The sequence below is a fragment of the Theropithecus gelada genome, chromosome 19 (assembly GCF_003255815.1).
Source record: "Theropithecus gelada isolate Dixy chromosome 19, Tgel_1.0, whole genome shotgun sequence".
NCBI lineage: Eukaryota > Metazoa > Chordata > Mammalia > Primates > Cercopithecidae > Theropithecus > Theropithecus gelada.
In genome coordinates this window covers 16,568,577-16,594,452 of record NC_037687.1, presented here as the reverse complement: position 1 = coordinate 16,594,452, position 25,876 = coordinate 16,568,577, and the positions used below count along the sequence as shown (strand labels likewise).

The 25,876-nt window shown below is 49.6% G+C and overlaps 1 protein-coding gene across 1 annotated transcript in view; it reads left to right on the top strand.

The window, feature by feature from the left end:
* Window positions 1–25,876, top strand: part of CPAMD8 (C3 and PZP like, alpha-2-macroglobulin domain containing 8) — a 119,593-nt gene that overhangs the window by 30,491 nt on the left and 63,226 nt on the right. The window contains exons 11-17 of the mRNA XM_025367428.1: window positions 649–876; window positions 4,725–4,895; window positions 8,870–8,998; window positions 18,761–18,950; window positions 21,639–21,811; window positions 23,012–23,161; window positions 23,905–24,066. Coding sequence (XP_025223213.1) covers window positions 649–876; window positions 4,725–4,895; window positions 8,870–8,998; window positions 18,761–18,950; window positions 21,639–21,811; window positions 23,012–23,161; window positions 23,905–24,066 — 1,203 coding nt within the window. The remainder of the gene's footprint in view (window positions 1–648; window positions 877–4,724; window positions 4,896–8,869; window positions 8,999–18,760; window positions 18,951–21,638; window positions 21,812–23,011; window positions 23,162–23,904; window positions 24,067–25,876) is intronic.

Sequence of the window (25,876 nt, the reverse complement as noted above, 5' to 3'; positions counted from 1 at the left end):
ACCTCGCCCGCTCGTTTTTTGTATTTTTTAGTAGAGACGGGGTTTCACTGTGTTAGCCAGGATGGTCTCGATCTCCTGACCTCGTGATCTGCCCGTCTTGGCCTCCCAAAGTGCTGGGATTACAGGCTTGCGCCAATGCGCCCGGCCTCTTTTTTTTTTTTTCTTAACTCGGGCTGGAGTGCAGTGGCACAATTCAGGCTCACCTCAACCTCTGCCTCCTGGGTTCAAGCGATTCTCATGCCTCAGCCTCCCGAGTAGCTGGGATTACAGCTGCCCGCCACCACACCCAGCTAATTTTTTATATTTTTGGTAGAGATGGGGTTTTGCCATGTTGGCCAGACTGATCTCGAACTCCTGACCTCAAGTGATCTGCCTGCCATGGCCTCCCAAAGTGCTGAGATTAAAGGCATGAGCCACCTTTTTCCTCTTCTGCCCAATGGAGCCAACATCCATCTTCCCTGGGATGTTGTCCAGATCCAGTGAGGGACCCTCTGCACGGTCCCGTGGCATAGATTGGGTATGTCACCAAGTGTCCCCTGGCCCTCCAAGCAGCTGAAGAGTCTTGCACCTCAGGTGTGTGTTTCAGGGACATCCCTCAAGGACACTCCAACCCTGAGCGAGCACGGGCTGCGTTTTTCCTCCTTCCAGATCCTCGGCTCCCAGGACTTCGACATCTGCGTGAGGGACATGATCCCAGCGGACGTCCCCGAGCACTTCCGGGGCAGAGTCAGCATCTGGGCCACAGTGACCAGTGTGGACGGGAGCCAGCAGGTGGCGTTCGACGACTCCACCCCCGTGCAGAGGCAGCTGGTGGACATCCGGTACTCCAAGGACACGAGGAAGCAGTTCAAGCCGGGCCTGGCCTATGTGGGGAAGGTAACTTGGGGGTGACTGTACCACATCCCGCCCCAGGACCACCGTGAAACCACCACCACTAGCCACTAGCTCCGCAGTGGTGACTCAGCTGTAAACGGATCCCCTGACACAACCTTTGCGGAGTGTGGTGAGGGCTGGTGTTCCAGGTGAGGGGCAGGGGACATTTTCCTCCACAGGAAAGGACGATCTACTCTATTCCACTTGGGGAGACATTTGAATAGCCATTTATTTACTTTTTTATTTAATTAATTTATTTTTTTTGAGAGGGAGTCTCTCCCTGTCGCCCAGGCTGGAGTGCTGGAGTGCAGTGGCACGATCTTGGCTCACTGCAAGCTCCGCCTCCCGGATTCACGCCATTCTCCTGCCTCAGCCTCTCGAGTAGCTGGGATTACAGGCGCCCACCACTTAGCCAGGCTAATTTTTTATATTTTTTAGTAGAGACGGGGTTTCACCATGTTAGCCAGGATGGTCTTGATCTCCTGATCTCCTGATCCACCCACCTTGGCCTCCCAGAGTGCTGAGATTATAGGCGTGAGCCACTGCGCCCGGCCTTGAGTAGCCATTTATTAAAGCAGCTCCTCTAAGGCAGTCCTGTTTCTTCAATGGGGTTCTTTTTTTTTGAGACACAGTCACACTTCGTCGCCCAGGTTGAAGTGCAGTGGCTCCATCTCGGCTCACTGCAACCTCCGTCTCCCAGGTTCAAGTGATTCTCCTACCTCAGCCTCCCGAGTAGCTGAGATTACAGGCACCTACCATCAAGCTCAGTTAACTTTTGTATTTTTAGTAGAGACAGGGTTTTGCCATGTTGGCCAGGCTGGTCTTGAACTCCTGGCCTCAAGTGAACCTCCAGCCTTGGCCTCCCAAAGTACTCGGGTTACAGGAGTGAGCCATCACTCCTGGCCCTTCACTGGGTTGATTTTATCCCCTGAGGACCTAAGTTGAGAGCCCTGCAGAGGTAGATCTCCTGTTCCTGAGACTGACAGGTGCAGACCTGTGTGACATTTTGAATGAGACTCTGCCTCCCACCCACCACTCAAGTCTTATGCACAGTAAATTTTGAGGTGTCCAGATGTCGTGATCCTTATATATGTTTTTTCTTAGAGACAGGGTTTTGCTCTGTCGCCCAGGCTGGAGTGCAGTGGTGAGATCATAGCTCATTGCAGCCTCGACATCCTGGACTCAAGCAATCTGTCTGCCTCAGCATCTTGGGTAGCTGGTACTGCAGGCATGAGCGACCAGGCCCAACAAATTTTTTTATTTTTAAATTTTTATTTATTTATTTATTTTTGAGACAGTCTCGCTCTGTCACCCAGGCTGGAGTGCAGTGGCTCGATCTTGGCTAATTGCAACCTCTGCCTCCTGGGTTCAAGCAATTCTTCTGCCTTAGCCTCCTGAGTAGCTGGGATTACAGGCATGCCCCACCACACCCCGCTAATTTTTGTATTTTTAGTAGAGACGGAGTTTCACCATGTTGGCCAGGTTGGTCTCGAACTCCTGATCTCAGGTGATCCACCTGCCTCAGCCTCCCAGAGTGCTGAGATTGCAGGCATGAGCCATGGTGCCTGGCTAATTTTTAAATTTTTTGTAGAGATGGGATCTTGCTGTGTTGGCCAGACTGGTCTTAAACTCCTGGGCTCAAGTAGTTCTCCTACCTCAGACCCACAAAGTGCTGGGATTGCGGGTGTGAGCCACTGCACCCAGTCATTATTCTTATTTTAACTATTAAACTGGGGTAGGCTGGGCGTAGTGGCTCATGACTATAATCCCAGCACTTTGGGAGGCCCAGGTGGGTGAATGACCTGAGGTCAGGAGTTCAAGACTAGCCTAGCCAACATGGTGAAATACTGTCTCTACTAAAAATACAAAAATTAGCCAGGCGTGGTGGTGGACACCTATAATCCCAGTGACTCAGGAGGCTGAGGCATGAGAATTGCTTGAATGTGGGAGGCGGAGGTTGCAGTGAGCTGAGATCACACCACCGCGCTCCAGCCTGGGAGACAGAGTGAGACTCTGTCTCAAATAAAAAAAACAAAAAAATAAAAAAATAAACCTGGGGTAACTTCACTCCAATTGCAGCAGCAGGAGTGGGGCAAGGCCAACAGAGCCCAGTGTCATGCAAGGGGAAAGTGGGCCACACCCCTGGCCCTGCGTCTGCCTGCACCCAGTTCCCTTTTACTGTCCGTGAGTGATGCTGGCTGGCTGTCCTCACACTGAGTTCTGACCCTCTTGCTCTGCTTTGGAACCTCCTTTTTCTTCTCCGTGCCAGTGTTGGAACCACCTCTATCCCATGCACAGAGACCTATCTCCTGTGTCCCTGGCTTTGAGGGCCCCAGCTTGAGTGGAAACTAAAGTACCTTGTGCAGGGTCAGAATGTGTGTGAAGAAGAGGTCTAAGGCTACAAATGTGGTAAAGAGCATTTCACATATGACAGAAAATATCTACCATCTGCGTTCAAGAAAGGAGTGGTTAGACTGGGCATGGTGGCTCATGCCTGTAGTTCCAGTGCTTTGGGAGGCTGAGGCAAGAGGACCACTTGAGGCCAAAAGTGTGAGACTAGCCTGGGCAACATAGTGAGATCCAGTCTCTACAAAAAATAAAAATAGCCCAGGTGTTGGTGGCTCACACTTTGAGAGACCAAGGTGGGAGGATTGCTTGAGACTGGGAGTTTGAGACCATCCTCAGCAATAGACCAAGACCTCAGCTCTACAAATTTTTTTTTTTTTAAATTAGCCAGGCGTGGTATTGCACACCTGTGGTCCCAGCTATCAGGAGGATGAGGCAGGAGGATTGCTTGAGCCCAAGAGGTAGAGGCCGCAGTGAGCTATGATCGGGCCACTTCACTCCAGCCTGGGCAACAGAGCAAGACTCTGTCTCTCAAAAAAAGAAAAAAAAAAAGAAGGGAGTGGTTAATGAGGATCATGTGGGCTGAATCCTGATTCACTCCATCACCAAATACCTGCACAGCTGAGGGCTGTTTTAGGGTTCTTCAGAAGCTCCTTTTAAAACATCCATGTCTGCCTCATTCTAGCTGGCTCTCCAACCAGTCTGAATGGGTGAGGTTTAAGTGTCACACTGAACTGTCCATACCCTGATATGGCATCAGACTAATGGCCGGCACATGTAATTTGTACTTCATGACCTCTTTGCCAAATCCAAGGGCATGAAGGTCTACCCTTATGTTTTCTTCTAAGAATGTTATAGCTTTAGCTGTTACATTTAGGTCTGTGATCCATTTGAGTTTATTTGTGTATATGGTATGAGGTAGGGATGCAACTTCATTTAAAACATTTTTTTTTTCTTAAGAGACAGGGTCTCATTCAGTCACCCAGGCTGGAGTGCAGTGGCACCATCATAGCTCTCTGCAGACTTGAACTCCTAGACTCAAGTGATCCTCCTGCCTCAGGCTCCTGAATAGTTGGGACTATAGGTGCATGCCACCACTCCTGAAATTTTTAAGTTTTTTGTAGTGAGGTCTCACTATGTTACCCAGGCTGGTCTGGAACTCCTGGCCTCAAGTGATCCTCCTGCTTTGGCTTCCCGAAGTGTTGGGATTACAGGTGTGAGCCACTGCACCCACCCTTCCATGTCTGACTTGGAAGCCTCTTGAGTAGCTGGGACCACAGGCACACGCCACCACACCTGAACCTGTGAGTCCTTCTTTTTTGTTCCCTTTAAGAATTGTTTTCGCTATTTGGGACCCGTTGGATGCCGTGTGAATTTCAGGAGCAGTTTGTCAATTTCTACAAAAAAGCCTGCTGGGATTCCAGTGGAGATTGTGTTGACTCTGCAGATCAGTTTGGGGCGCATGGCCGTCTTAACTCTGTTGTGTCTTGGGTGACCTTTTCTAGGTGGAGCTATCCTACCCAGATGGCAGCCCAGCTGAGGGGGTGACGGTCCAGATTAAGGCAGAGCTGACACCGAAGGATAACATCTACACCAGTGAAGCTGTGTCCCAGGGTGGACTGGTGGGGTTTGAAATCCCCTCCATCCCCACGTCAGCCCAGCACGTGTGGCTTGAGGTGGGTGAGTCCCATGGACCCTTGTTATTCAGTAGGTACGGACTTGGTGACTCCCCTAGGCTGGGTGCAGGCACCTGATCAGTGGGCCTGGAGCCCATCCTAGCCCTACAGCAGTACACGTTTCACTGGACAGTGGGATGGACAACACAGCCATCCTGGGATCGGGTGGGAGGTCAAAGAGAGATAAGGGTGCCTGGACCAGTTGTAGCAAAGGAGTCTTGTCAGAGGGGATCTCTCCAAATGGACTCCTGACTATGAGGCTGCTTCTGGGAGGGTGGAACAGCCTGGGTGGAGGTTCAGAGGCAGACCGTGATTATATGGTCTCACAGGCGCTCAACCACATTGAGTCATTTTGGAAAGAGATTGGGTAGTGATTTCCGCCACCTCACAGAGGTGCTCTGTGGAAGGCAGTATCGGGGGAAAGAGTGATCTTATTTTTTATTTTTTAAGAGACAGCATCTCACTCAGTTGCTCAGGCTGCAGTGCAGTGGCACCATCATAGCTCACTGCAGCCTCGAACTGCTGGGCTAAAGCAGTCCTCCTGAGTTAGCCTCCCAAGTACCTGAGATTACAGGTGCATGCCTGTAATTAGCACCACACCCAGCTAATTTTTAAAATTTTCTGTAGAGGCTGGGCATGGTGGCTCATGCCTGTAATCCTAGCACTTTGAGAGGCTGAGCTGAGCGGATCACCTGAGGTCAGGAGTTCGAGACCAGCCTGGCCAACATGGGGAAATCCCGTCTCTACTAAAAATACAAAAATTAGCCAGATGTTGTGGCAGGCGCCTATAATCTCAGCCACTCGGGAGACTGAGGCAGGAGAATTGCTTGAACCTGAGAGGCAGAGGTTGCAGTGAGCCGAGATTGCGCCGTCGCACCCTAGCCTGGGCAACAGAGTGAGACTCCATCTCAAAAACAAACAAACAAACAAATCAATAAATAATAAATTTTTCTGTAGAGATGGGATCTTGCTATGTTGCCCAGACTGGTCTCAAACTCCTGGCTTCAAGCCATCCTTCCACTTCAGCCTCCCAAAGCATAGGGATTACAGGCCATGAGCCGCCATGTCTGGCCTGATCTGATTTTTGATACGCAGTGATCACTCCAGAGTCTTCAGTGAGGGGTGGCTCAGGGAGGGCCCAGGCAGGCAGACAGGAGGTGAGGACAGAGAGGTCCCTAAACTGGAGCTCTTGAAGAAGTAGATCCGGCAGGCTTTGATGTCCCATCATCAGGGGAGGGAAGAACAGGAGGGATTGGAGAGGATGTCCCAGCGCTTGGCTCTGGGAACTGGCAGTGGACCTGGCGGCCCTGCAGAGAGTAAATACGTAGATGGGAACTGAGGACACTGTGGTCACTTTGTCCTCTGTGGGCATCATGTCCCTAAAGGTTTTAACTACCGAAGCCACTGCCTTTGCCACTCGACATTCACAGCCAGATGTGTTCACGCTTTCTTGTGTTGGATCTGCTGCTCGACACACAGCAGCTGTTTGGTCACCTGGGCCACTGTTCTGTTTTTTTTTTTTTTTTTTAATGCAGAGTCTTGCTCTATCACCTAGGCTGGAGTGCAGGAGTGCAATCTTGACTTATGCAACCTCCGCCTCCCAGGTTCAAGTGATTCTCCTGCCTCAGCCTCCCAAGTAGCTAGGATTACAGGTGCCCCCGCCTGCCACCACGCCTGGCTAATTTTTGTATTTCTAGTAGAGATAGGGTTTCACCATGCTGGTCAGGCTGGTCTTGAACTACTGACCTCAGGCAATCCACCTGTCTCGGCCTCCCAAAGTGCTGGAATTACAGCTGTGAGCCACTGTGCTGGGCCCACTGTCCTGTTTTTTTTTTTTTTTTTTATTGTTTGTTTGTTTGTTTGTTTTGAGACGGAATCTCGCTCAGTCGCCCAGGCTGGAGTGCAGTGGCGCGATCTCGGCTCACTGCAAGCTCCGCCTCCCAGGTTCACGCCATTCTCCTGCCTCAACCTCCCAAGTAGCTGGGACTACAGGCGCCTGCCACCACGCCCGACTAATTTTTTTGTATTTTTAGTAGAGATGATTTTCACCATGTTAGCCAGGATGGTCTTGATCTCCTGACCTCGTGATCCCCCGTCTCGGCCTCCCATAGTGCTGGGATTATAGGTGTGAGCCGCCGCGCCTGGCCCCATTGTCCTGTTTTAAGAGAATGACCATAGCCTGGCATCTCTCAGACTTCTTGAGGAACCAGAGATCTGCCCTGCCCACCCCCTGCCAGGTGGGAGGTTGCAGTGACTTCTGACACCAGCTACCGGAGCTGGGCCACACTTCACAGGTGATGGGTACAGCCCTCTCTACAAGACTACCCTGAATTCTGACACCAGCTGCAAGTCCAGGGGTCCCCGGGCCACCTGTGCTTCCCACCCACTGGCTGCAAATTCCACTACCTCACCACCTTTTAATTACAGCTTTACCATAGCAAAAAGACACAAATTAGAACCAACCAAAGAGAAAGATGCATAGAGCGAGGTCTGGGCGATTCCCAGATTGGAAGCTTTGTGTGTGCTCTGTACAGAACCAGGATATATCATCCCCACAAGTTGAGCATTGCTAAGCAGGAAAGTTCACCTGAGCTTTGGCATCCAAAGTTTTTTGTAGGGAACTCATTTCATCTGCATGATTGATTAAATCATTGGCCATGGGACTGATCTCAGTGTCCTGCCCTCTCCCTTCCCTGGAGGTGGGGCTGATATCCTGTGACTCAAAGCCCAGCGGTCTAATCACACAACTGGCCTTTCTGGTGTGGCCCATTTATACCCTATTTAGAGTCCCAGGAGCCAGAGACAGAGGCAGGCCAACTTTTTTTTTTTGAGATGGAGTTTTGCTCTTGTTGCCCAGGCTGGAATGCAGTGGCATGATCCTGGCTCACTGCAACCTCTGCCTCCCATGTTCAAGTGATTCCCCTCCCTCAGCCTCCCAAGTAGCTGGGACTACAGGTGCATGCCACCATGCCCAGCTAATTTTTTGTATTTTAGTAGAGACAGGGTTTCACCATGTTGGCCAGGATGGTCTTGATCTCCTGACCTCATGATCTGCCCACCTTGGCCTCCCAAAGTGCTGGGATTATAGGTGTGAGCCACCACGCCCAGCCCAACTTCTTTTTAAAATGATTTCAGAGACGTGGTCTAGCTCTGTTGTCCAGGCTGGAGTGCAATGGTGTGATCATAGCTAATTGCAGCTTTGAACTCCTGGATTCAAGTGATCCTTCTGCCTCAACCTCCCCTAGTAGCTGAGTCTCCAGGCATGCGCCACCACGCCCCAGTAATTTTCAAAAATTTTTTTGTGGAGACTGGATCTTGCTGTGTTGCCCAGGCTGGTCTTGAACTCCTGGGCCCAAGTGATTCTCCCACCTCTGCCTCCCAAAATGCTGAGATTACAGCTATGAACCCACTGTGCCTGGCCCCCAACACCCTTCGACCAATTTTTGACACTTTCTTCTTCTTCTTCTTCTTCTTCTTCTTTTTTTTTTTGAGACAGAGTCTTGCTCTGTTGCCCAGGCTGGAGTGCAGTGGTGTGATCTCGGCTCACGGCAGCCTCTGCCTCCTGGGTTCAAGCAATTCTTATGCCTCAGCCTCCCGAGTAGCTGGGATTACAGGTGTGCCCCACCACTCCTGGCTAATTTTTGTATTTTTTTTTAGTAGAGACAGGATTTCACCATGTTGACCAGGCTGGTCTTGAACTCCTGGCTTTAGATGATCCACCTGCTGCAGCCTCCCGAAGTGCTGTGATTAGAGGCGTGAGTCACAGAGCCCAGCTGGACGCTTGCTTCTTGGAGCTAGGAAGACCGGGCTGGACAACTGGATACTATTCCCTGAGGATTGGGGAGGGGGTTCTCCAAAGGGATACTGGAGCATGAGAGGGTGTTGCTTCTGAGCAGAGCAGGCAGAAGCATCCCCAAGACCCCCTTTCTGTTCTCGGGACTCAGGTGTTGACCCAAGTGTCTTCTGTTCTTCAGACCAAGGTGACAGCACTGAACGGAAAGCCCGTGGGGGCTCAGTACCTGCCCAGCTACCTCTCCCTCGGAAGCTGGTACTCCCCCAGCCAGTGCTACCTGCAGCTACAGCCACCCTCCCACCCACTGCAGGTAAGATTTTCAGGTGCTGCCCTTCCTGGGCCATGCGGGATCCAAAAAGCAGCATGAGCCGGGTGCCGTGGCTCAACCTGTAATCCCAGCACTTTGGGAGGCCGAGGCGGGCGGATCATTGGAGGTCAGGATTTTGAGACCAGCCTGGCCAACATGGTGAAACCCCATCCCTGCTAAAAATACAAAAATTAGCCGGGTGTGGTGGTGCGTGCCTGTAATCCCAGCTACTCGGGAGGCTGAGGCAGGAGAACTGCTTAAACCTGGGAGGTGGAGGTTGCAATGAACTGAGATCACACCACTGCACTTCAGTCTGGGTGACAAAGCAATATTCCTTCTCAAATAAAAAGCAGCATGAGTGAGCCTCTAAGGCAGCAGTAGTCAGCCTTTTGGGCACCAAAGATTAATTTTGTGGAAGACAATTTTTCCACGGACTGGGGCACAGGTGCAGGGGATAGTTTCAGGATGATTCAAGGACATTATGTTTATTTTGCACTTTATTTCTATTATGACATTGCAATATATAAGGAAACAATGATACAACTCACCATCAAGTAGAAGCAGTTGGAGCCCTGAGCTTGTTTTCCTGCAACTGGACAGTCCCATCTGGGGGTGATGGGAGACAGTGACAGATCATCAGGCATTAGATTCTCATTAGGGGCATGCAACCTAAATCCCACGCAAGCGCAGTTCACAATAGGGTTCACGCTCGTAGGAGAATCTAATGCTGCCGCTGCTGATCTGACAGGAGGCGGAGCTCACGTGGTAATGTGAGTGATGGCGAGCGGCTGTACATACAGATGAGGTTTTTGACTGCTGGCCTGCCACTCATCACCTGCTGTGTTACCCAGTTCCTAACAGGCCATGAATCAGTACTGGTCCATGGCCCTAGGAGTTGGGGACCCCTGCTCTAAGGGACCTAACTGCAGGTGACACAGGGATCCCGTATCTCCCCAGCAAGGGGAGAATTCTGTGGAATGCATGCATGCATTACTATTTATTTGTTTTCTTTTCTTTTTTTTTTTTTTGAGACAGAGTCTCACTCTGTCACCCAGGCTGGAGTGCTGTGGCGTGATCTCAGCTCACTGCAACCTCTGTCTCCAGGGTTCAAGTGATTCTCCCACCTCAGCCTCTGGAGTAGCTGGGATTGCAGGTGCCCACCACCACGCCTGGCTAATCTTTGTATTCCAGTAGAGATGGAGTTTCACCATGTTGGCCAGGTTGGTCTTGAACTTCTGACCTCACATGATCTGCCCACCTTGGCCTCCCAAGGTGTTGGGATTACAGATGTGAGCCACCACGCCCAGCCCATTGCTATTTCTTTCCTTTTTTTTTTTTTTTTTTTTTTTTTTGAGCTGGAGTCTCGCTCTGTCGCCCAGGCTGGAGTGCAGTGGCCAGATCTCAGCTCACTGCAAGCTCCGCCTTCCAGGTTTACGCCATTCTCCTGCCTCATCCTCCCAAGTAGCTGGGATTACAGGCACCAGCCACCATGCCCAGCTAATTTTTGTATTTTTAGTAGAGACGGGGTTTCACTGTGTTAGCCAGGATGGTCTCGATCTCCTGACCTCGTGATCCACCCACCTCGGCCTCCCAAAGTGCTGGGATTACAGGCGTGAGCCACTGCGCCCGGCCAATAGACTTAAGTTTTTAAGAGCAGTTGTAAGTTTATAAAAACCTTGAACAAAAAGTAGAGTTCCCAACCGGGTGTGGAGGCTCACACCTGTGATCTCGGCACTTTGGGGGGCTGAGGTGGGAGGATAGCTTGAGCCCAGGAGTTTGAGACCAGCCTGGGCAACATGGTGAAATCCCATCTGTATCAAAACAAAAACAAATCAAAAAAACCCCAGCTGGATGTGGTGGTGCATGCCTGTAGTCCCAGCTACTCAAGAGGCTGAGGCAGGAGGATTGCTTGAGCCTGGAAGATTGGGATTGCAGTGAGCCATGATCATGCCACTGTACTCCAGCCTGGGTGACAGAGCAAGACCCTGTCTCAAAACTAAACTTAACTAAACTTTACCTGTAGCTTACTATTGACCAGAAGCCTTAGTGATGACATAAAGAGTCATCGAACACAGATTTTGTACTTTCTATGTATGATATACTGTATTCTTACAATAATGTAAGCTAGAGGAACGAAAATGTTATTAAGAAAATCATAAGGTACACTGGCAGGCGCAGGTAAAAAAAACAGTAGTAAAGAAGAGAAAATATCTTGACTGTTCATGAAGTGGGAATGGATCATTGTAAAGGTCTTCTTCCTTGTCGTCTTCATGTTGAATAGGCTGAGGAGGAGGAGGAAGAGGAGGGGTGGGTCCTGCTGTCTCGGGCAGAGGTGGAAGAAAATCTACATATTAGTGACACGGGCAATACAAACCTGTATTTTTCAAGGGTCAACTGTGTATATGTGCATATATATGTATATGCTGTGTACATGCGTGTTCATAGACATCTAGATACATACATACATATATATACATATATATATATATATATATTTTTTTTTTTTTTTGGACAGTGTCTCACTCTGTCGCCCAGGCTGGAGTGCAGTGGCACAATCTCAGCTTACTGCAACCTCTATTTCCCAGGTTCAAGCACTTCTCCTGCCTCAGCCTCTCGAGTACCTGGGATTACAGGCACCTGCCACTATGCCCGGCTAATTATTTTTGTATTTTTAGTAGAGACAGGGTTTCACCATATTGACCAGGCTGGTCTCAAACTCCTGACCTCAGGTGATCCACCTTCTTCGACCTCCCAAAGTGTTGGGATTACAGGCGTGAGCCACCGCGCCCGGCCATACACATCTATATTTAAGGTCCATCACCCCTCTGTTAACTCCGTGGGCTGGTGGCAGGCTCACTGGCTGGGCCATTTGCATCCTGGCCGCAATCCCAGCAGAGCCTCTGGCTCAAGCTACAGCCCCAGCCTTGGCAGAAATGTCACCCCTAATGGAAACCAGTTGCCATTACAGCACCCAGGGCCCTACTAGCCCATAAACCTCTCACTCCTTTTCTGATCACATCGAGGCCCCTGGGGTTCAGCTTGGAGGAATCGTGGCGCCGAGACTGCCTGTTTCCTGGGATTAACAGCCCTTTGCAGAGGTTGTAAGAATGAGAAGTCAGACAGGATCATGCCCAGCTTGGCTGAACACACTGTTCTTGTTGTAATGCCATTAAACCAGCGGTGCAGGGCGGGGACACTGGCACTGGCCTCCTCCTCAGGGGGCAGGAAGGAACCTTGTGTTCTCAGCTGGCCAGACTGTTGTTCTGATTAGGGGAGACCTGGCTCTGTCACTTAGATTTTGCTCCCCGGGTGACATCTCAATCCAGTTTGAGGTGGCTCAGCAAACGCCAGCTCCTCCTTCCCACCAAACTGCTGTGAGTGGCCCAGGCATAACCTCAGGGCATGGAGGGAAGATGGGTTCATGCTGGGGCTAGGATGGGCATGGTGTGGGGACCTCTTTCTCTTCTAGCACCAGGGCCCAGGCAGCGGGGAGCTGGGGTCTCAACTCTCCACGTCTCAGCACCTACCCTTCTGAACCTGTTTTGCTTGTTAAACGGGGGCTGTCACTCCAATATTTTAAGATTGTTTTGATGCCACAAATTTAGTAAAGAAGAGGAGAAAGGTTTGTGCTCTCCTTTTCCCCCCCAAGATCTCAAGCAGAAGGGGACTTTTGTGTGGGTGTCTTTTTTATAAGGGGGACATTTATAAATTTAGAGTGAAATTGAAAACGTTAATGTAATAAACAACCATAAGACTTTCACCTAGATTTATAAATTAATGTTTTGCCTATATCCTTTCATTAATCCCTCCATCCACCCTCCATCCCTCTCTCCATCCCTCCATCTATCCCTGTCTTCATCCCTCCATCCATCCGTCCTCTCTCCCTCCATTAATTCACCCTTCCTCCCTTTTTCTTTCCTCCCTCCCTCCCTCTACCCATCCATCCACCTACTACCCTTTATCCAGTCATCTTCTCTCCATCCATCCACCCTTCATCCATCCATCCATCCTCCATCTATCGATTCATCCATCCATCCACCCTCCCTCTGCACCTCCCTTCATCCCTCCATCATCCATCCGTCCATTTACTCTCCCTCCCTCCTTTCTTCCTTCCTTCTTTCCTTTCTCCACCCAGCTATCCACCCACTACCCCTATCCATTTATCTACCATCCATCTGCCCTTCATCCATTCGTCCACCCTTCATTCATCCATCCATACATGCACCCATCATCCTTCCATTCATCCACTCTTCCTCCATCCATTCTCCCTCTGTCCCTCCCTTCATCCATCCATCCATCTACCAATTCACCCATCCACCCATTTCTCTACACATTTTTTGGCTGCAGCATTTGAAAACAAGTTACAGATATGATAGTGCTTCACTCTTAAATACTTGACCATAATGTATACTTAAAAAAAGGCATTATATTACCTGACCTCAGGGCCATTTTCTTAGGTCATACCTAAGAAAATTACGTTCGCTGAATTATATTGTCTAATTCATAGGCAATATTCAGATTTTCAAGGGGTACCCTAAAATGTAATTTACATTTAGTGTTTGCCTGCATGTGTGACTGCATGATTGTATCACACATGTGTGACTATGCATGGGTGTGCATGTGCATTTTTGTGTGTGTGCATGCTCACTTGTGTGTATGCACTTGGTTTTTAGGGGTTTCACTATGCTACCCAGGCTGGTCTTGAACTCCTGGCCTCAAGTGATCCTCTTTGCCTCAGCCTCCCAAAGTGTTGAGATGACAGATGTAACTACTGCACCCGGCCCCACTACTGTTAATAATTGGATTGTTTATGTTTGTTGAGTTGTGAAAGTTCTTTCTAAATTCTGGATACTAGCCCTCATCAGATGTGTAATTTGCAGACATTTTCTCCTGTACTATGGGTTATCTTTTCACTTTCCTGACAGAGTCCATTAGTGCAACAAAAAATTTTAATTTTGGTGAAATCACATTTCTCTTTTTCTTTTGCTCCTTGTACTTCTGGTGCCACATCTCAAAGAAACCATTGCCAAATCCAAGGTCATGATTTATTTCTGTGTTTTCTTTTAAGAGTTTTATAGTTTCAGCTCTTACATTTAGGTCTTTCATCTGTTTTGAGTTAATTTTTTTATATGGTGTGAGGTAGGGATCCAAATTAATTCATTCTGTCTCTCTCTCCCTTTTTTTTTTTTTTTTTTTTTGAGATAGGACCTTGCTCTGTCATCCAGGCTGGAGTGCAGTGGTGTGATCATAGCTCACTGCAGCTCAACATCCTAGGCTCAAGTGATCCTCCCACCTCAGCTTCCTAAAGTGTTGAGATTGCAGGTGTGAGCCACCACACACAGACTAACTTCACTCTTTTGCATGCATCTATTCAGTTGTCTCAGCACTGTTTGTTAAAAAGACTATTCTTTCCCCATTGAATGGTCTTGGCACCCTTATTTCAAATCAGTTGCCCTTAGCTGTCTGGATTCATTTCAGGGCTCTCACTTCTATCCCATTGGTTTCTATGTCTCTCCCTATGCTGGTACTACACTCTCTTGATTACTGTAACTTTGTGGTAAGTTTTGAAATTAGGAAGTGTGAGTCCTCCAGCATTATTATTCTTTTTCAAGATTCCTGAGTCCTTTGTGTTTTCATATAAATTTTAGGATCAGTTCCATTTCTGCAAAAAAGGCCATTGAGATTTTGATAGGTTTCCCCTAATGCTAACATCTTACAAGACTATGATCCATTTGTCATAGCTAAGAATCAACACTGGACATCAGTGTTAACCAGACTCCAGACTTGATTTGGATTTCCCCAAGTTTTCCCACTCATGGCCTTGTCTGATCCGGGATCACCTTTAGGGTCCCACATCACATGTAGTCATCACGTCTCCCTGGTCTCCTCCAATCTGAAAATTTTAGTCTTTCCTTGTCTTTCATGACCTCGACACTCTTCTTTTTCCTTTCTTTGTTTATTTTTATTTTTTTGTTTATTTATTTTTGAGACAGGGTCTTGCTTGGTCACCCAGTATATTAGTCCATTTTCATGCTGCTGATAAAGACATACCCAAGACTTGGTAATTTATAAAGAAAAAGAGGTTTATTGTTATTTATTTATTTATTTATTTATTTATTTATTTTGAGATGGAGTCTTGCTCTGTCACCCAGGCTGGGGTGCAATGGCACAATCTCAGCTCACTGGAACCTCTGCCTCCTAGGTTCAAGCAATTCTCCTGCCTCAGCCTCCTGAGTAGCTGGGATTACAGGCACCTGCCATCGTGCCTGGCTAATTTTTGTAGTTTTGTAGAGGTGGGCTTTCACCATGTTGGGCAGGCTGGTGTTGAACTCCTGACCTTAGGTGATCCGCTTGCCTTGGCCTCCCCAAATGCTGGGATTACAGACGTGAGCCACCATGCCCAGCCAGAAAAAGAGGTTTAATGGACTCACAGTTCCATGTGGCTGGGGAGGCCTTACAATCATGGCAGAGGGTGAAAGGTACATCTTACATGGTGTCAGACAAGAGAGAATGGGCACCAAGTGAAAAGGGAAACCTCTTATAAAATTAACAGATCTCATGAGACTTATTCACTACCATGAGAACAGTATGGAGGAAACTGTCCCCATGATTCAATTCTCTCCCACTGGGTCCCTCCCACAACACATGGAAATTATGGGAGCTACAACTCAGGATGAGATTTGGGTGGAGACACAGCCAAACCATAGCACCCCAGACTGGAAGGTGGTGGCACAGTCATGACTTACTGCAGCCTTGGCCTCCTGTGCTCAAGTGATCCTCCTGCCTCAGCCCCCTGAGATAGCTGGGACTATAGGCTTGTGCCACCACACCCAGCAATTTTTAAATATTTTTTGTAGAGATGGAGTTTCGCCATGTTGTTCAGGCTGGTCTTGAACTCCTGAACTCAAGCAATCTGCCTACCTCAGCCTCCCAAAGTGTTAGGATTACGGGCATGAGCCACCACACTCAGCTGACATTCTTCTTTTTGCTGCTCAAATTTTCCAAATTTGGCTTTGGGAGTCCCTTAGGGCCAGCTTCTTAAACAGACAGATTCTTCCTTTAGGGGGAGGTAGAATGACATTTATTTTTCTTACTATTTATTTATTTGTTTACTTAAAAAATACTGGTTGATTGATTGATTGGTTGAGACAGGATCTCACTCTGTTGCCCAGGCTAGAGTGCAGTGGCATGATCATGGCTCACTGCTCCTTGACCTCCCTGGCTCAAGTGATCCTTCCGTCTTAGCTTCCTGAGTAGCTGAGACTACAGGCACCCACCACCACATCCAGCTAGTTTTTGTATTTTTGTAGAAATGGGGTTTCACCATGTTGCCGTGGCGGGTCTTGAACTCCTAGACTCAAGCGATCCTCTCGCCTCAGCCATTCAATGTGCTGAGATTACCAGGTGTGAGCCACTGTACCTGGCCAAAGTTTTTTGATTTTTTATAGATGGGGTCTCACTTTGTTGCCCAGGCTGATCTCAAGCTCTTGGGCTTAAGTGATCTGCCTACCTCTGCCTACCAAAGTACTGGGATTACAGGTGTGAGCCTTGGCACCTGGCCAGAATGACACTTATTAGCCACCTACAGTGTCCACTGTACAATGTTGAGTATGACACACACATCATCTCATTGGAGCCTCAGGACCCTCTGTCCAGGAGATAACAGCCTTATTTTACAGATGGGAAAACAGGCTCAGAGAGGTGAAAGGATTTGCTCAAGCTTCCACAGCAAGAATGTCACTCTTCCCCTACTCCAGATATCCCTCTTCTGGGATTTCAGGGTGATCCCAACATTTGGAGACAGTCACAGATTGCAAAACATGGAACAGTGGAGGGGATTCCTAGGGCTAAGTGTTGGACATGGCCACACCAACCCCCTAGGGAGATCTTAAGACCTGGGAGGCCTTAGCTTTCCTGATATCAGAATAATGGCAGCTTCAGGGTTCAGTGTGGGGCCTTAGCATCAGCTCCCCTGAGTATGAATCCTGCCCTACACTCACTGACATTGGACAAAGAACCAAGGCCTCAGTTTCCAGTTTTCCCCTCTGGGAACTTGGGGACTATGATAGGACCCAACTCATTGAGTTCATATCCTAAGAGAAGGCCCAGCCCATTGGCGGCATTAGCACATTCAAAATTAGGAAACAGTATTTTATTTTTATTTTTTTGGAGACAGGGTCTCAATCTGTTACCCAGGCTGGAGTGCAGTGGTGCGATCATGACTCACTGCAGCCTTGACTTCCTAGGCTCAAGCGACCCTCCCACCTCAGCCCCCTGAGTAACTGGGACTACAGGCATGTGCCACCACGCCCGGCCAGTTTTTTTTTTTTTGTACTTTTTGTAGAGATGGGGGTCTCACTATGTTGCCCAGGCTGCTCTCTAACTTCTGAACTTGAGCGATCTGTCTGCCTCAGCCCCTCAAAGTGCTGGGATTACAGGCATAAGCCACTGTGCCTGGCCGTAAACAGTTCTTAAGACAACTTTTTCTTCTGATGCCAATTGCAGAGTTTGGGGGTCCTCACACTACTGCAGTTTCTTTAATTCTCTAGAAGAATTAACAGGACTCACTAAAAGCTGTTATACTTACGGTTACAATTTATTGCACTAAACAAGACACATGAAAATCAGCGAAGACAAGAGGCTGATGATGCAGAGTCCGGAAGAATTCTGAACATGAACTTACTTATTCTCTCTGCGTAGAGGCACAGACAGTGTTATTTTCCCACCAGAGATGTGGGACAGCATGCATGGTGTACTGCCAACTAGGGAAGCTCCCTGGAACCTTGGTGTCCAGAGTTCTGTTTCTTTCTTCTTCTTCTTTCAAATAGAGATGGGATCTTGCCATGTTGCCCAGTCTGGTCTCAAACTCCTGGCCTCAAGTGATCCTCCTGCATTGGCCTCCCATAGCACTGGGATTACCGGCATGAGCTGCCACACCCGGCCTGGTGTCCAGAGTTTTCACTGGGGCTCAGTCACATAGACATAGATGACCACCTGCCTCCGTGACTAATCTCATTCCCCAGCTTCTCCACAGGTTGATCTGATGCTGCATGGCCCAACGCCTCCTCCAGAAATCATATTTATTACTACCTGATGTGACCCAAGACCCCAAGTAGACAAAGACACTCTTATCAGGCAGGACATTCGAAGAGCTTAAGTCACCTCCCAGGAGCTATGGGCAAAGGCCAGCCTTCTCTTTGGGCCAGGTTCAATTCTTTACTGCATGACACCTTACTGAGGGCTTTCACACCATCGTCACGTTTCATCTATACCACAATCCTGCAAGGAGGTGAGCCTCAGGCCATATACAGAACTAGGGGCCACTGGCTGGGTGCGGTGGCTCACGCCTGTTAATCCCAGCACTTTGGGAGGCCGAGGTGGGTGGATCACAAGGTCAGGGTTTGAGACCAGCCTGGCCAACATGGTGAAACCCTGTTTCTACTAAAAATACAAAAATTATATGGGCATGGTGGCAGGTGCCTGTAATCTCGGCTATCCAGGAGGCTGAGGCAGGAGAATCACTCAAGTTTGCAGTGAGCCGAGATCTCACCATTGCGTGCCAGCTTGGGTGACAAGAGTGAAACACCATCTTAACAAAGAAAAGAAAACAAAACAAAACAAAAACCTAGGGGCCAGGAATGGATGCTGGGCACTCCGCTCCCTCAGCCATCCCAGCCTCCCTCTGGCCCCAGAGTGGCCGTCTCCCTGTGGTGGGCTGCAACGTTGGTGCCAGGCAGGGTCCCCCATGCTGCGTGTCTTCCATAGGTTGGGGAAGAAGCCGATTTTTCTGTGAAGTCCACATGTCCCTGCAACTTTACCCTGTACTACGAGGTGGCTGCACGGGGCAATATTGTGCTATCGGGCCAGCAGCCTGCCCACGTCACCCAGCAGCGAAGCAAGCGGGCAGCCCCTGCCCTGGAGAAACCGATTCGTTTAACACACCTTTCTGAGACAGGTGAGCTGGGCAGCAGGGAGAAGGTTCCTGTTCTTCCTTCTGAACCATTGAGACTGAGATGAGCGCTCTTGCGAGGAGGGACAAGGCAAGACCCAGCAGAGAGGGGAGCCTGCCTTGGGGCAGAGGGGACACATCCTTAACAATACCAGACTGGTCCGGGAGGACAGTGATCAGCCGCTGGAAGTGGAGAGGTTCAGGCCCCAGGCTCTTCTCACTCTGTGTCTGCAGGGGACAGGGACAAGCCAGCCACAGACTGGGCTCTTGCACTGGCCCACACTGTGCTGTTGCCTCTTTGCCCAGGTGGTTCTGCCTATGAGTCCTCTTCCTTTTCTCTCCTTTTGACACCATGTGCTCCTTATAAGGCCCTCCTCCCCTCCTCCCAGGAGACTTCCTTAGTCCCCTCCTCTTCAAAGCCCTTCTTGCCAATACAGGGTCCCCAACTTGAGCACTATAGACATATAGAAGGGGGTGGATCACTCTAGAGTGAGTGGCACTCTGTGCACTGTAGGGTGCTGAGCAGCATCCCTGGTCTCTCCTCCCCAGATGCCAGTAGTACCAGTTCTCCACAGTATGATGACCTAAAAAGTCTTCAGATATTGCCACTATCCCCAGGGGGCAGAGTCACTCCCTAGTGAGAATCACTGAGATGGGTAGGTAGATAGATAGAATGATGGGTGAATAGATAGATAAACAGGCAGGGTCTCTCAGGCTAAGGCAAGGTTTCCCAACCTTGGCACTATCAGCATTTGGGCAAGATCATTCTCTGTGGTGGAGGCACTGTAGAATGTTGAGCAGCATCCCTGGCCTCCACTCCCTAGATGCCAATAGCCCTATAGATGATGGAGGGATGGATTGATGGATGGATGGGCAGATAGGAAGATGGATGAATGGATGGTTGGATGGATGGACTGATAGAATAGTGGATGGATGGATGGATGGATGGATGGATGGATGGATGAATGGATGGACAAAAGGATGGATGAATGGACAGATGGATGGATGGACAGAAAGATGGATGGATGGATAATGGGTGGGTGGATGATTGGATGAATAGATGGATGGATGGATGGATAGTGGGTGGGTGGATGGGTGGATGATGGATGAATGGATGGTTGGATCGATAGATGGATGGATAGTGGGTGGATGGATGGGAGATGATGGATGGAAGAATAGATGGATGGATAGTGGGGTGGGTGGATGAGTGGATGATGGACGGATGAACAGATGGATAGATGATTGGATGGTGGATGGATGGGTGGATGATGGATGAATACACAGATGGATGGATAGTGAATGGGTGGGTGGGTGATGGATGATGAATAGAGGGATGGGTGGATGGATGGATGGTGGTGGTGGTGGGTGGATGGATGGATGGTGGTGGTGGTGGGTGGTTGGGTGGGTGGATGATGGATGGTTGGTGAATAGAGAGAAGGGTGGATGGTGGGTGGGTGGATGGATGGGTAGATGGTGGATGAAGATATGAATGGATGGATGGAAGATAGAGAAGATCCCTCTTTCTTAGGCAGGCTTTCTCACCCTCTGCACTGTCAACATTTGGGACCATCCCATGCACTGTAGGATGGTGAGCAGCATCTTTGGCTTCTACTCACCAGAAGCCAGTAGCATCTCTTCCAGCAATGATGACCAAAAAATGTCTGCAGACATTGCCAGCATCCCCTGGGTAGCAGAATTGCCTTGGTTGACAACTGCTGGCCAGAGTTGTGCTTTTGGCATGGTGTACCTGCATCCTCTTGGTCTTCTCTTCTCTTCTGGGTGAAATAACAGGGGCTTTATGTCTTCCTGGAACCCTTGTCCAGGGCCGGCCCTGGGCTTGGAACTCCCCACAATCTGTCCCCATTTAACCCAACTGCAGCCTGGGCTGGTAGTGGTTGCACTGTGTCCATCTGCAGATGAATGGGCTGTGACTTGGGGGTTTCAGGGACTTTTCCATTGCCTAGTAAGGGCCAGAGCCAGGATTTGAACCCCAAGGCTGATTGGGTACCCACCTCTTCCTATTGGCCATGAGTTTCCTTCTGTCCCCAGTTCCCCCAACCATCCCTGTCCACTGGCTGCTCTGAGCTCTGCACAGAACCAGCTGCCAGATGGCCCATTCTGGAACTGGGTGCCTTTCTACTCTCATTCTCTTACAGTAGAGTACTTGGGAGTGCCTGGACAGGCTTCTAAGATCCTCTATCCTTTAAGGATCACTTACCCATAAGGAAGGAAGTATGAACTCAGTTCAAGTCAGCAAATAATGGCTGCCCAGGTCTGTTGGCCTCAGGCCCCAGCAAGATGGAGCCAATCAGAGGGAGGGATCGGGGGTCAGGGGCATACTGGGGAGCTGGAGTGGTGCTGCCTGGACAGGCCAAGGTGGTTTTGCTGTCCACGGAGGAAGCAGAGGGCTGGTCAGGGAGAAGGGACCGTGTTCCCTGGCAGAGAGGATGATTCTAGGCAAATTCCAGCCTGCTCTGTAGGAGTCCATGGTGACCCTAGAGCTGAGTCAATGGGAAGAGTCAGCATTGACTGAGGATGTAGCCTGGGAAGGGCATTTCAAAACCGAAGATGCAGACTGTCTCAATGTGTAGACGGGAGTATAGTGCAGGGCAAATTGGGGCAGAGCCTGAATGGCTGAGGTTGCATGTCAGATGCAGAGAGTTCACCACTTCTCTCTACTTTTGCTCACCTCAGAGCCCCCACCAGCCCCAGCAGCTGAGGTCAATGTGTGTGTGACCTCTCTTCGTCTGGCCGTGACCCCCAGCATGGTCCCCCTCGGTCGCCTGCTGGTCTTCTATGTCAGGGAGAATGGAGAAGGGGTCGCCGACAGCCTTCAATTTGCAGTTGAGACCTTCTTCGAAAACCAGGTAGAGCATTGCACACTGAACCCGGGACACAGCCAAGGGCCCTCGGGGCTTCTCCAAGGTGCTGGCCAGGGGGTCTGTACACACCTGAGACTCATGTTGTGTCACAGTGTGACATAAGGAATTGTGGGAACATGAGTTGCATCTTTACTGAAGCGTCTCCAAAAGTCACCCAAAAGGAAATTGCGTTCACAACGCATAAGGAAAGCCATCAATTGTTTTCTACCTTTGTTGAATTCAGGATTTAAGGGACAGCACTTGTTTCCATCAGCACCCTCAGCCTCCTGTCCCCCTCCCTGCAACAACTTTTATCATTACCATTATTTTTTGAGACGGAGTCTAGCTCTGTCACCCAGGCTGGAGTGCAGTGGTGTGATATCGGCTCACTGCAGCCTCTGCCTCCTGGGTTCAAGCAATTCTCCTGCCTCAGCCTCCTGAGTAGCTGAGATTACAGGCATGCACCACCATGTCTGGCTAATTTTTGTATTTTTAGTAGAGATGGGGTTTCACCACCTTGGCCAGGCTGGTCTCGATCTACTGGCTTCAAGTGATCCTCCCGCCTCAGCCTCCCAAAGTGCTGGGATTACAGTTGTGAGCCACTGTGCCTGGCTCCTCCCTACAACTTCTAAACAGACTGCCACATGCTCTCCGCCAGCACCTGCCTTCCCATCTCTCCCTGTCCCTCTGTGTTCCCTTTTTTGTGTCTGCTGCACAATGACCAGCTGCCCATCACAGTGTGGGACCAGTTCCAACCAGGTGGCAAGGCAGAGCAGGCAAAGACCCACTGTCCTTGGTGGGCAGGGGGTGCATGGGTGGGGCAGAAGAGATGCCTCTGGACTGGACCAAACCTGGGTTGAACCAAGTTTTTTTTGTTGTTGGAGACGGAGTTTCGCTCTTATTGCCCTGACTGGCGTGCAACAATGCTGTCTCGGCTCACTGAAACCTCTGCCTCCCGGCTTCAAGAGATTCTCCTGCCTCAGCCTACCAAGTATCTGGGATTACAGGCACCTGCCACCATGCCCAGCTAAATTTTGTATTTTTAGTAGAGACGGGATTTCACCATGTTGGCCAGGCTGGTCTCGAACACCTGACCTCAGGTGATCCACCCGCCTCGGCCTCCCAAAGTGTTGGGATTACAGGCGTAAGCCACCACTCCCAGCCAACTGAACCAAATTTCTTATCCCTTGCCGCATTTGCGCCCAGGTTTCAGTGACGTATTCAGCAAATGAGACCCAACCTGGGGAGGTTGTCGACCTGCGGATCAGGGCTGCAAGGGGCAGCTGTGTGTGTGTCGCCGCAGTTGATAAGAGTGTCTACCTGCTCAGGTCTGGGTTCCGGCTGACTCCTGCCCAGGTGAGCAGAGCCCTCGGGTTTGGGTTCTGGTACCTCCATGGGGCCTTACCTTCTCTTGCTCTCCCTTTCCCATCTCCCATTTTAATAATTGAAGAGCTGCGTTTGAATCCAGATTTGCTTTCTCCGTCAGGTTCATTTCTCAGGGAACCTGATGGGTGTTTGATACATCCTTGTTGCTGCTTTAGCACAGTTGCAAGATCAGGGAGTCAAGGTCATCAGATTTTTGCAACATGACATTGGACCAGGTCTCGTCTCTCTGGCTCCAATTTTCCCATCTTATTTTATGTTATTTTTAGAGTTGGGGTCTTGCTCTGTTGCCTGGGCTGGAGTGCAGTGGCGTGATCATAGCTCACTGTAGTCAATACCTCCTGGGCTTAAGCGATCCTCCCACCTCAGCCTCCAGAGTAGCTGGGGCTACAGGCATGCACCACCATGCTTGGCTAATTTTTTCTATCTTTGTAGGGACGGGGTGTTGCTATGTTGCCCAGGCTGGTCTCGAACTCCTTTGCTCAAGCCAGCCTCCTGGTTCAGCCTCCCCAGCGACTGGGATTACAGGCACGAATCACTGTGCCTGGCTCCTGTTTGCCCATTTTAAAATGGGCTGATGCTACCAGTGCCCATCTCCTGGAGGTTGTCATGATGTGATAAAGAGGTTGGGATGGGAGCACGCTGCACCCACGAGAGCCAGTTTGGGTTGTAAAGAAAACTTCAGCTGACCAGTCTCTGTCCCCCTTTGCCTGCAGGTTTTCGAGGAACTGGAAGATTATGATGTTTCTGATTCCTTTGGCGTGTCCAGGGAGGATGGTCCTTTTTGGTGGGCTGGGCTGATGGCCCAACGACGCCGGCGCTCCTCCGTCTTCCCGTGGCCTTGGGGCATCACCAAGGACTCTGGGTTTGCCTTCACCGTAAGGAGAGGTGGTCTCAGATCCCTCTGCCCCCTTCTAAGGTCCTCTTGCCTAGAAATAAGAGTCTCGGAGATTCAGAAATGGGTTGGAAACAGAATTGGAAGCTTTTCTTTCTTTCTTTTTTTCGAGATGGGGTCTCACTCTGTGGCCCAGGCTGGAGTGCAGTGGTGCGATCACAGCTCACTGCAGCCTCGAACACCTGTGCTCAAGTGTTCCTCCCACCTCAGTCTCCCAAGTAGCTGGAACTACAGGTGCGTGCCACCGCACCAGGCTAATTCTATTTTAGTTTATTTTTTTGTAGAGATGGGGTCTCGCTATGTGGCCCAGGCTAGTGTTGAACTCCTGGCCTTGAGCAATCCTCCTGCCTCAACTTCCCAAAGTGTTAGGATTACAAGCATGAGCCATTGCACCTAACCTTCCAAACTTTTCTTTTTCATTTCTCCCCAATGAAAGCTCACAAGCAGATCCTTCCAATTTGCAAAGCGGTGGAGAGCAGAATGTTATGCATGTCAATGGTCAGGTTCAAATGGATAACTTGAACTTGTGATGGGATGTGTTATGACATTGACATGCTTTGCTATGAGGAAAACCTTCTCGTTGGGAGCTGTGGGTGCCAGTAGCTCTTAGCTCTGCCTCAGCTTTGGTTAACTTGGTTATGTGTCTGGCAACTTTCAAAGCAGAAGGAGATGGCTGTGTTCCCAGGTGGCAGGGGGTCTGAACTGCATAGGTGATCCTCCTGCCTCAGCCTCCCCAGTCGCTGGGATTAGAGGCATGAGCCACTGTGCCCAGCTCCAGTTTATCCATCTTAAAAAGGACTAATGCTGTCTGGGCACAGTGGCTCATGCCTGTAATCCCAGCACTTTGGGAGGCCAAGGTGGGCGGATCACAAGGTCAAGAGATCAAGACCATCCTGGTCAACATGGTGAAAACACAAAACTTAACTGAGCATGGTGGTGTGCTCCTGTCGTCTCAGCTGCTTGAGAGTCTGAGTCAGGAGAATCACTTGAACCCGGGAGGTGGAGGTTGCAGTGAGCGGAGATCACGTCACTGCACTCCAGCCTGGTGACAGAGCAAGACTCTGTCTCAAAAAAAAAAAAAAAAAAAAAAAAAGGGGGCCAATGCTATCAGGTGCCCATCTCCAGAGGTTGTCATGATGTAATATAGACAGAAAGGGATTGGGATGGGAGCATGCTTCGCCCTTCAGGGTCACACAGGGTCACACCACTCAAATGCGTGTCCCGTTGGAGGGTGCCTTTCATTTCTTTAAAATATATTTCTGGCCTGGTGTCGTGTCTTATGCCTGTAATCCCAACTTTGGGAGGCCAAGGCGGGTGGATCACCTGAAGTCAGGAGTTCGAAACCAGCCTGACCAACATGGTGAAACCCCCGTCTCTACTAAAAATACAAAAATTAGCTGGGTGTGGTGGCGGGTGCCCGTAATCCCAGCTACTTGGGAGGCTGAGGCAGGAGAATCGCTGGAACCAGGAGATGGAGTTTGCAGTGATCACGCCACTGCACTCCAGCCTGGGTGGCAGAGCGAGATTCTGTCTCAAAAAAATAATACCTAAATAATTAAAAAATATTTCAAAGGCATCCTTCCCTTCCTGACCTGTGCTGCTTTTATTATGAAATTTTCCAAACATGCAGAAAAGTTGAGTGAATTAGACAACAAACACCCACATGCCCGCCACCTACTTCCCAAAGTTCTATTTGCAAAACAAAAACAAAACAAAACAAAAACCAAAAACCAAAAAACAAACAAACAAAAAAACCTCTTTTTTTTTTTTTTCTTTTTTTGAGATAAAGTCTC